The sequence below is a fragment of the Microplitis demolitor genome, chromosome 4 (genome assembly GCF_026212275.2).
Source record: "Microplitis demolitor isolate Queensland-Clemson2020A chromosome 4, iyMicDemo2.1a, whole genome shotgun sequence".
Classification (NCBI taxonomy): Eukaryota; Metazoa; Arthropoda; class Insecta; order Hymenoptera; family Braconidae; genus Microplitis; species Microplitis demolitor.
Window position 1 is genome coordinate 9669676 of NC_068548.1, and position 11850 is coordinate 9681525.

The 11850-nt window shown below is 40.8% G+C and overlaps 1 protein-coding gene across 1 annotated transcript; it reads right to left on the reverse strand.

Moving 5' to 3' along the window:
* Positions 1 to 355: 355 nt before the first annotated feature.
* On the reverse strand, positions 356 to 994 carry LOC128667679 (uncharacterized). Its single transcript, XM_053738826.1, has one exon. It carries the CDS (start codon positions 992 to 994, stop codon positions 356 to 358), a length of 639 nt encoding a protein of 212 aa, XP_053594801.1.
* Between the last annotated feature and the right edge of the window lie 10856 nt (positions 995 to 11850).

Consider the following 11850-nt stretch of genomic DNA (forward strand, 5'->3'; position numbering starts at 1 on the left):
CTGGTGGCTGCGCAGAAAGCAGTTGAGCTGGGGCGGCGTCGGTGGCAGTGGAGTTGGAGGTTGGGCCGGCCGTGGCGCTGGTGGATTGCCGAGCCCGGGCTGACCAGGTCGGCAGGAGATGGGGGCGTGGACGATCCCACGGCCCAACATACCGTCTCAGCGAGGTGCAGGATGGTAGGCCTGTCCAGGCCCTGTCAACTTTACCGCGTGGAGCATGCTGGAATTTGAAAAAGGGGTCTTTAAGGCGTTAATTCGCTTCGAACGACGTACGAGCTTTAAATCATATATAAAATGTTTACCAAGGGACGAACCGTCGTCGGCTTGGAGTTCAACCACTAACGGTGACAACACGCGCTTAACGAGGGGCCAATTTTGAGCTGTAGGAGTCGACTTTCCTGCTCAATTGTCGGTTCGGAAAATATACAAGATCCCCGACCTCGAATTGTCGCCACGCGGTTTCTCGGTTTCTATTATAGTGTTTCGCTTGCGAGTCTGTGGCCCGGACCATGTGGTTCTCTTCAAGATGCCTCAGCTCCATGAGCTTCCCGGCTCGTTCAATTTGTTCGGATACTGTCTCGGGGCCGGTCTCTAGGCGTCGAGTGCCATCGGCTAACAACTCCCTCCCATGATTTAAATACGCGGGGGAAACTCCCAACGATGAGTGGATAGACGTATTGTACGCGAATTGCAATTCCCGGAGGTTCGCGTCCCAGTCTCGTTGATCTGAGCCGACAAATGCGGCTAAGAGGGTCTTCAAGTTTCTATTTATTCTTTCTACTGGGTTGGCTTGCGGGTGGCAAATCGGGGTGGTAATCAGGGTGATTTTCTTTTCAGAGGTGAAAGATTTTACGTCTTTATTGAGGAATTCAGTTCCATTGTCACAAACGATGGCTTGTGGCGTACCCCAATGAGTACAGGCTGTACGTAGGCAGTCGACTACTTTGGCACCGGTGCCACTGGCCACTGCGAAGCTCTCCAGGTAGCGGGTGAACATGTCCTCGACAACAACGATGGTAGTTTTGCCCGTCTTGGACCGGGGAAAGGGGCCAATGGTGTCAATGGATATAATCTCCCATGGACCGATGAGGGGCGTCTTCCCATGGACCCAATAGCTTTTGACTATTCAGACTTCACCAGCTGACATGTCTGGCAGGAGCGTACATAGTCTTTGATGTCGGAAAACATGCCCGGCCAGTAATACGACGTCGAAATTCGGTAATAGGTTTTTTCTATCCCAAGATGACCAGCAGAGGCCTCGTCGTGGTGGGTTTTAATGATTTCCAGGACCTGGTCGCTCTTGATTACCTGCTTCCACTCACTCTGATCTCCCAGCGTAGCTTTGAGTGGGTCTGGTCTACGATAGTAGAGCGCATCATCAACAATCTTCCAGTCTGGCAGCGACTCAGGGTGCTTATGAACCGTTTCGAACTTACGATCATACCACGTGGGGGACTCCATCCCACTGAGAATGATTGGTTCGGGTACGGCGTCGGGGGAGTGGTCTTCGTAAAGACGGGAAAACGCGTCAGGGGCCTCATTTTCGGTCCCCTTCCTGTGTACTATGGTGATGTTCTGAGGTAAAAGCTCTGCTACCCATCTAGCGACTCTCCTCGTTGCGTCTTTCAACGTTCGCAGCCACTTGAGGGCGCTGTGGTCAGTCACTACTGTATACGGGACCCCTTCGAGGTAACACTTGAACTTACGAGCGGCCCATACTACCGCGAGGCACTCCTTCTCGGTCGTCGTGTAGTTGACTTCGGCACCGCGTAAGGGTCTGCTGTCCAGGGCAATCAGGTGTTCTTTCTCGGGCCCTTGTTGGGTCAATACGGCTCCTAAACCGGTGTCAGAAGCATCAATGTATAGGACAAAAGGCAACGTAGGGTCCGACATGGACAAAACCGGTGTGTTGGTCAGTGCTCGTTTAAGGTCTTGGAAAGCTGTTTCCTCCACTTCCGTCCATCTCCAGGGGACTTTGACACTGGTTAGCTTGTTAAGCGGGCCTTGGACCTTGGCCACGTCTTTCATGTCGGTGGTACCAATTCACGCAACCGTTGAACCTGCGTAGCTCTTTACGGTTAGTTGGTCTTGGGAAGTTCAAGATGGGCGCGATTTTTTCTGGGTCTGGTCGGACTCCTTCTTCGTCAACTAGGTACCCGAGAAAACGGACTCTGGTCTGTCCGAAGTGGCTCTTCTTGCGGTTGACTAGCAGCTTGGCTTCCCGGAAGATTTCGAAGACCAATTTCAGTAATAGTAAGTGTTCATCTAACGTCCTGGAAATGATGATCCAGTCATCTAGGTACGCGAACACTTTCTCAATGAGCTCTCCCCGGTCAATATCGTTCAACTTCTGCAGCAACCGACTACGAAGTGTATCCGTCAATCTCTGGAAGGTGGAAGGTGCCCCGGTTAACCCATACGGCATGCGGATGAATTCGAACAGACCCATTCCTTCAACTGCGAAGGCGGTGAGGGGTTGGCTCTTCAGATCCATTTTCACCTGGTGGAAGGCTTCTTTCAAGTCGATGGTCGATATCAACGTTGCTTTCCTCAGAGCGTCCAGAATCGCTAACATGAAGGGAATCGGATAGGCTGGCTTCTCGGTTTTGTCGTTCACGGGCATATAATCTACGCAGAAACGCCACGATCCGTCTTGCTACTTTACCATAACCGGCTGACAAGACCAGGCGCTATTGCTACGTTGAATGTAGCCTTTCTCAAGCAAGCGGTTAACCTCCTCATGTAATGCTTTCTGTACAACATGGGACCTTCTTCGGGGTTTCTCCCGGACTAGGACATTGTCAAGCAGTTTGATTTCGTGGGAGACGATATCTGTGAGGCCCACGTCGATTTTGTCCATGAGAGCGAGCTGCTCGTCCAAAAATTGTTCGAGCCTCTGGGTCTCGTTTTCTGACAGGGACCGAAGTACTGCGGGCAAGTCGATGAAGCTTTTCCACTTAATCGGGTGTAGGACATCTGAGTAGGCCGAGTACCACGTGGACTGGTGGGTGTCAATTACTATCTTCCAGTGTCTGCAGAAATCCATTCCCATGATGACGTCGCAGCTAAGCCATGGGAAAATGGTGAACCACTGTGGGCCTTGTCCCCCGTCAACGTTAATGACGAAAGGAGCCCCGGCTTCAGGGTACACAGTATGAGTATCGGCCAGCCGCACACCAGCCCTACACACCAAGTCAGGTTTCGGGGTTTTCGCAACGTGGTCTTTAACTCGCTCAAATGCTCCTAAGGACATGAAGGTCCTTTCAGCTCCGGTATCGATGATGCCGTTGAGGCAAAACCCCGCAATTGCAATCTGGATCATGACTTTGGCCGTTTCTGGGGCTGGTTCGAACCTGTTTGCTGCTACGTAGAATCTGGTTTCTACCGGCCCCCCTTTGTCAATTGTGCCCGATGAACAGAGGTCCTCTAGTTCGCGAATTGAGCTGCCTAGGAGTTGGACTTGTTCTGATACTGGGATGAGAGTGTGATGTTCAGAGGACACTCCCCCCCCCCCCGCCATCACTCTCATCATCCCAGTCGCACTCAGACCCGAAGTATTCTACTTCGTCCTCGTATTCGTTCGACTCCGGGTTCGACATCGCAAGTATTGGGACATTCTCCAAGAATTCTGAATCAAAATGCTTGTCTGGGCCAGTCGAGTTTTCGTTCCGTTGATTCCAGTCTGGACTGCCGCGCGGTGGGGTTTTGGGACTGGTTTGGGTGGGGTTGAGGTTTTCCACGTGGGTTGACAGGGGCTCACTGACGGATAATGAGGTGGGTTGAAGTGTACCAGCGCTGTTGTTCATACTCGTCCTTACGCCGATCTGTCCCTGGGCGACGAGTTTAGTTCCCGGGAGGCTGAGTAGTTTTTGGTGTATTCTTGCAATCCCTAGACACGTGTCCACGCGTCCCACATCTGTAACAGACTATCTCGGGGTTTGTTATTCTAGGGGGCGGTTTCGGTTGTCGTCCCAAGTTGGACCGGTCTTGCTGTGGATCCATAGGATTGCTCTGCGTATCTCTTGACCCTTTCACTGCTGCTATCTCCCTCTGTAATGTGATGATTTGTTCTTGGAGCAGCGTGATTTGTTCAGCGTTGGGGGTACTGTTCCGTCGCTGGTTTCGTGGTCTACTTTGTTGCCTCCTTTTACCCATTTCAGGGCTATTTTGACTGTTTTGGATGACGTCGAGGTTGCCGGCTGTCCTGGCCGCCGCTTTGCTTTCTTCTTCGTTGACGTTTATCGGCAACAAATCTGCAACTGCCTTTTCTTGCAGTTCGGGTAGGACGCTCAGTGCCTGCACGCGGCTGCAACAGTGGGAGCGATACCACACTCAGTCGCTCAATCAACGATCGAATACAAGGTATTGAGTTTTCCCCCTCAGAGATGGCGCCACATAAGCTGAACTGGCCTCACCTGTATGAGTGAGCGAGCCGCGTATGTCCCTGCAAGGTGGACTGCAGGGCACTGGACCAACGTCTGTTCCAGTGGGTCGGCTTACGATCTCCTGAGGTGGAGCATTGCGCCTCCAGGGAAGTATTTCGCAGGTGTCGCCCACCACCAGGTGATGAGGTTCTGCGAAGAGAGCCCGTGCGACTAAAGTCGTACGTACATCAGTGCCTCTCGGTTGTCGCGACGTCGATTAGTTAAATGAAAGTATATTTAAAAATATGACTAGAAACCGAGGCTAGGATTTTGCCTCGTCACAATCTATTTAAAAATATTAAAAATATGAATCATTCATCTACTGATATCTGTGATGTCTAAGATTCTATACCCTCGCGGTTTTGGAAATACCGAAATAATACCGGAATCATACAGTATAAATACTGCATAAATATGGTATTACTCGAGTTATTTTAGCCAGTTTTTTTGCCGCATTATTACCAAAAATTTACGAAATAAATTCCTAATATTTACGGTAATAAAACAGAAAAAATAAGGTATTTTAACAGAATTAAAACAGTAATTATACAGCATATTTATAGTATATTTTCGGCATTTTTGCAGCATCAAACCGTTCTACCCGTAAAAAAATTTATGTATAATTATATAAAATTTTATTCAGTTATATATAATTTTATATAATTATATAGAACCTTATAAAGTTATATATTAAAAAACTGTCATGAAAAAAAAAAAAAAATAAAAACACCCGTTAACTCGTGGACTCGATCCCGAGACCTATTTGTTCAAAGTCTGATCTGGTAGCCATTATGCCAAATCACTTACTTGAAATATGTTACTAATTGTATTCAGATGGATACAAACAAACTTAAGAAAATTGAAAACATCAATTTTCACAGATAGTTATTTTCACTTACATGTTTTTGTTTGAGTAAGAATTGTGCGAACCAATAAAATAAAATAAAAAATATTACATTTTGCACATTTTCGATGATTTTAAATGCAGAAGCGAACAAAAAATAAAACCATATTTTTTTACAATTTTCTATTTTATCAGCGTAAATCTGGCGAAATGGCAGGATACTGGCGGTATTATTATCACAAAAACAACGATTCTATCATTACTACATTATCGTATTATAGTTTTTATACAGCATTTTTTCGGTAAAAGTTCGGCATTTTTATAGTAATATTACTGTAGTAATCTGGTAACTTTACAGCATAAGTGCAGTAAGTATATGGCATAACTGCAGGAAAAAAACTGGCCAAAATAACCATTTTAATACCAAATTATTCCGGTAAATTTACGGCATGTGCATAAATCCCGAAAATTTACGGCATTTTTACGGCATTCGCAAAACTGCGAGGGTACTGTATAAGAAATTAAAAGCTAATAACTCTGATTTATTAACATTAAATTTCAACACCGATGGAGCTCCGCTATTTAAGAGTTCTAAGAACAGTTTTTGGCTTCAACAATTATACATAAATGAATTGCCCCTAGAACTTCGTTTTAAGCACATTATTCTTGGGGATATTTTTTTAACGAGTAGAGAACCTAATCCACAATTCATGAATCTTTACAATGCTGCATTATTTGATCAAATTGTTGATTTATCAAGTAATGGTGTTAATATATACAAGTATTCTACTCAAGAAATTGTAAATTTAAAATTTACCTTACTATGTTGCTGTCTTGACACACCTGCTCGAGCTTTGTGCAAGAATCGAACCAAATTTAATGGCTACTGGGGATGTAGCTGGTGTTACGAACCAGGAGTTTATGTAGGAAATGCTATACACTACCCGATCGTCGAAGTTGAAGCACCTTTAAGAAGTCATGAATCACATTTATCTAATGTTAAAGAAGTTCAAAGACTACAAAATTCTTCAACCAGAAAAAACTATGTTCATAAAATCATAGGTGTTAAAGGATCAATGTCTTTTATCGAAAAATTGCCATCTTTTGACAGTGTTCGGGGGTTCCCGAACGACTCTATGCACAGTTGTTTGTTAGGAGTTACACGACAAATATTAGAGTTGTTAAAAACCTCGGAGATGAAATTATAACCGGGCAGCGTTGGTACGACGTGAGAGTGCGGCTCTCTCGCTGTCTTTGTTGGTTTTGGTCTTTCTCTCTCTCTCTCTCTCGTTACAACCCGATTGCTGAGTTCGGCTGAGTTAGGTGCTAGACCACAGGGGATGATCTCGCGCAGCAGGTGACCATGAATTGGTCCTTTGCGCATAATTAGGTAGGGGTCATCAGAGGTTGGGACCTAAGGGAGTTGAAACTGAATCGTCACTCGAGTGGAAGTGATCGTCTTGGCAATCACGCCAAAATAACACATAAAACCTAAAGTTTGTAGTCGTTTTCTTCTTGAAAATAAAATTTATATTGGAAGTGAAAGATTGGTGCCCAGTTCCGGTCAGCCAGCAGTCCAAGAACTTCCAGAATCAACGGCGGCAATCAAAGATGAACCGACGCCCGATTCCACCTGTATGTCGTCTGTACTAAACCAGATAAGATTTATAATAAATTTTCTTATATATATTTTTATACTTTCTCTCTCTCTTCAACGTAATATTTTACTTTAAATAATTATTTAATTTATTACCCCGTGTCCATCAAATATTTGCGCGTTAAATAAAATTGATTTCATTGTCGCTGGACATTTATTATTTTATAAGTAAAGGGGAAATTTTGTAAATATTTGGGACTTGGTTAAATAAAAATTCATTATATATAATAATTGAATTAAGTCTCTAAAATTTACTCTCATCACCAGTGTCTTTAGAATAAGTTAAATTTCAGCCGCGTGTCCGGTCAAAACGAGTTGACCCATCTCTGAGATCTATTTCCCGCGTTCAGAACCAGCAACATCATAATTAAAATTTATATTTATAATTAATAATTAATTATTGAATCGGGAAATTATTTAACTGTGGTTCGTGGCTACTGGACACGAAGTAGCCAAGGTCACCGTTATATTTGGAGCCCAACTCGTGTTCCTCGTTTTGGAAAATTCTAGACCTGGTGATAAAGAAAAATCAAATTTGGAAAATTTTGGAAAAATTTAATTAATTTATTCTACCGTTGAAGAGAGAAATATTTAAACTGTGAATGATAATATTGGATTGATACTGTGCTAAATTATATATATATTGGTTGCCCAAAATTATTTAAACTAAATTTATAAAAATTATAATAATTTGTTTTAAATATTAACAGGCTAAATAGCGAGTAAAATACTTAAATTTTAAAATATAAAATATCGAGTGAAAAATAGAATTAAAATTGAAATCGTGGTAGTGAAAAATCGATAAATTCCGGTGGTCTCGTGAAGACCAAGACAAGGTCATCGTCTTACGCGTTGGTCGTACGCGTTACTCGTAGTACAAACAATAGGTACGTTACTAAGCTCAAAGAAAGAAACATAAACTAAAATCGCTTGTTGTTTCTTTAAAATTCTCTGAATAAATAAATTAAATAAAATAAATTATATCAGTAAATTAAATTTATATTTTATAACTAACAGTGACAGTAATTTTTTTCGTTATTAAATAATAAATTTAAACAAAGTAATAAAAATAAATTCTGTAGTAAAATTACAAGTTAAAATTCTAATAAAATAAATACGGTTAATTTTAATTACTTTGGTTTAATATAAACCACCGTTTGGATTATTAAAATAAGTTTGAGGAAAATTCATTAAGTGAATGAGTCATTGCAATAAAATTGTTGATAAAAATAATACTATATTCAAATTTTAAAATAATTTACTCACTAGACTTAAGTCTGGGTAAATCTTTCAATTAAATAAATTAAAATAAATAGCTAAAATCTTTATCGCTTAAAATAGAATTCAGGGCTTGAAGTTTTAAGCGTCGAAAAAAATTAGAAATTATCAGCTAATAAATAAAATAAAATAGTAGCTTAAAATTTTAGCCATTGTCTATAATTTTCTTTATAATAATTTTAAACAAATTAAAATTTAATAGATTTGTGGTTTATTACTTAAACCATTATAATTAATTCAGATAAATAAAATTTAATTTACAAAGACTGTCATTGTTAGAAACTACTTAGCTATAGCTGGCGTCACCTAGCCATTAAAATAAATTCTTAATCCGGTAACAAATAAATAAATTTTAATTTTAATAAGTGACAAAAGAAATATTTTAACTTATTTAGATTTACTACCGGTAATTAAATTTTGTATTTAAGTATTATTGGGGATCGTAAGCTGCTTGTCTTACCAGCTAATATAAATCAAAATTAAGTCCCAATAATCGTATTATGAGTAACACTCGACCAGTAACGCGTCAAAACTCAAAGCGTTCGGTTCAACAATCGGGTAGGCGGGAAAGTGAAGAGATAATCTTCGAAGGAATTAGTTCCTCAAACGGTAGAAATCAAAACAGGGTAGTACATTCACCACCCTCGACTACGTTTAAGATAACATCAAGCACTTCGGTTTCGCCAGCGAGCTCGACGATGTCAAATCATACTCCGTTACCCGGTATACCTAATTTGACCGTGACTGCAGACACCCCACAGCAGGTTAGACCGCCAGTAAGGCGTAGCTTGGGGAATATGGTAGCAACTACCACGTCTATGGTCACGACAGTGACCACCACTATACCAATCACTACCGCGACTCTACCCAGTACCGTCATCACCACACCTATTACTGTTACAACTTTGTCTGGGTCAATTCAAACGCGCGACCCACAGGCCGTTAATACAAATGCACAATTAAATTTAAATTCAACAAACAATAATAATTTACGGGCGTCTATGGATGAAGTATTCATAGAAAACCCCCCACCGGTACTTTCTCAACAAATTTAGCCTAATGCGGGATCCGCTTTTCTTCCTGGCACCGTTCCAGTTTCCGCACAGGCTGATCAAGCGGCAACTCAAACTGCCCTGGCTCAAATTTTGAATTGTTTACAAAATTTGACCATAGCTATGAGCACGCAAAGGATAAATAATTCTCAAGTGCCTGTACAGTCAATTACACAAACTGTTCGCGAAGTAATTCACAGTTTTGGCGACGGGGAGTGTAGTACAGGCCACTTGAATCATGAAAATAAGAGCATTTGGCTCACAAAAAACGGACACTCAGTTATTGATGGAAATTGGTCAGTTGAGACCAGAATCCGGTGAATCGTCAATAGATTTCACGTTTAGAGTTCAACAAAAATATAGTGAGATGCGCAACCCACCTCCTGGATCAGAACAGGTTACGTGCATCCGTAATCACTTGCCTAGAAATCTTTCCATCTTAGTATTCTCTAGGTCAGTGAACACTTATGATGACTTCTTATCGGTATTACATGAGGCCACCGCGCTACTAGAAGAAAATAAACGCGCGTCTGAGCCATCCGATAGGTCGCACGCTAAGACAAAAGAAAAATCGCGATTCTCAGCAGTACATTCGTTCCCGCGTACTCCTATTATGGTTGATATGATGAATGATAAACAACCACTCGTTATCGAGGAAATTAGAGAGGGAGAGGACGGCAAATTAATTGTTTGTGCATCGACAGCTACTGTCCAAACTCCTCAAAACAATATCTCATCAAATAGATCTCCAAACAATCGAGTACGTTATTCTTATAATGCGAATAATAGCGGCAACTCAAATGTCATATCGCGTACGTTTAGTGAAGTTACTGCTGGTCGTAATTTCGACCAATACTTTTGTTTTAACTGCGGGCAAAATGGTCATATATTTGAGCAGTGTATAAATAACAGAGTAGATGTCTGTAATTATTGTTTTAAAATAGGACACGTAAGACAAAATTGTTTTAAATTAAATGCCGATTCATTTAGGCCTGGATTTACGAGTAGTTCAAATTTACGTCCGTTAGCCATTCCTGTTCAATCAAATAACAATTCGAATAATAATAATTTGAATAATAATAGTAATAATTATAACCTGAATCATGGGCAACCAAATGTAAATAATTTTAATAGGGGAAACCCAAACCCAACTGTAAATAATTTTAAAAGAAATGATCATCGACATAATCGTAGAAACCGTTCTAATCGTTTCGTTCGTAATAATAATGTTAATAATCATTATGATAATATTAATAATGTAAACAACCATTCTAATTGCGTCGAAGCTCAACCGACCAGTGTTGGCAACGTTAGTCACACTGATCGTTCAAAAAACTAGCTTCGCCCTCCTATTCCCCGAGGAAAAAGGGCGCGAAACGTAGGAGGTCTCTTAAACAAATAATATGGGGAAATCGGAGCCCTAGTCGTAATAGTTCACATGAAGCCTGGTTGAATAAACCAAATAAATTTACAAGAATTAAAGTAATTAATGTAACAAATAATAACTCGGAACCAGACGGCGGCTTAGAGCGTACTGTCGGTCCAGTTATAGATATTAATGTTGAAAATTTAATAGATTCAAGTTCGGAACCAGACGGCGTCTTAGAGAGTACTGTCGGTCCAACTATACAAATCAATAAATTAATAAAAGAAGATTCGGAACCAGACGGCGTCTTAGAAAGTACTGTCGGTCCGGTAAAAGAAAATTTAATGAGTAAAAAGTTGTTAACAAGGCCAGACGGCGTCTTAGAGAGTACTGTCGGTCCAGTAGAAGAATTCAAATTTAAAGAGGTAGTAGGTAGCAATTTAATAACAAGACTAGACGGCGTCTTAGAGAGTACTGTCGGTCCGATTGCTTTAACCAGTGATGAACTAATAGGTGATGTTATATTAGAAAATCAGGTATTAAATTCGACTAGCTCCGTTTTAAATAATAATGATAATAAATTTGAGACTGAGGTCAGTTTATTTGACCTATGCAGTCCAGTTATAGAGAAAAATAATTTATATCATGTCGTGGAAAATGAAATTTGGTATGATGCTATCGATGAAATTAATAGTGGTAGTAATTTAGAAAATTTGGATGATGAAGAAAATCCATTCACGCAGTTTTGCGATATCTATGATAATACAAACGGTTTATCTATTTTTAATAATTTATCTGTTTCAAATAATGACTCATCTTATCTTAATAATTTATTGGTTTTAAATAATAACTTATCTGTTTTTAATAATAATTTATCTGTTTTAAAAAATGACAAAATTAATTCATCCATTTTAAATTCCGACGAAATGAATCATTGGGAAGGCTTAAGGGAAGAAGCACGGTCCATGGTTAATTTACCAATGTCTGATAATTTATTCGAAGAAATTTGCGCCGGTCTTGATCGTTCTTTTCCTTCGGTCGAAATTAATCCGAATGAAATACATCAAAAAATCTTAGCGACTTTAGAAGTTAGCAATTCTATTGTGTCGATTGGTTCCGACGAATCGGAAGAACCAAGTTCTATAGACGTCCCCGGTATGCCATACCTATGTGGTCTGGAGCCACTTGAGAGTGACGAGGAGATTGAAGAGGAGTGGGAGGAAGAATTTGAC

What these genes read in the sequence shown, in the direction of transcription:
- LOC128667679 (XM_053738826.1), bottom strand. Translation starts at nt 994, where the DNA reads ATGTTCACCCGCTACCTGGAGAGCTTCGCAGTGGCCAGTGGCACCGGT.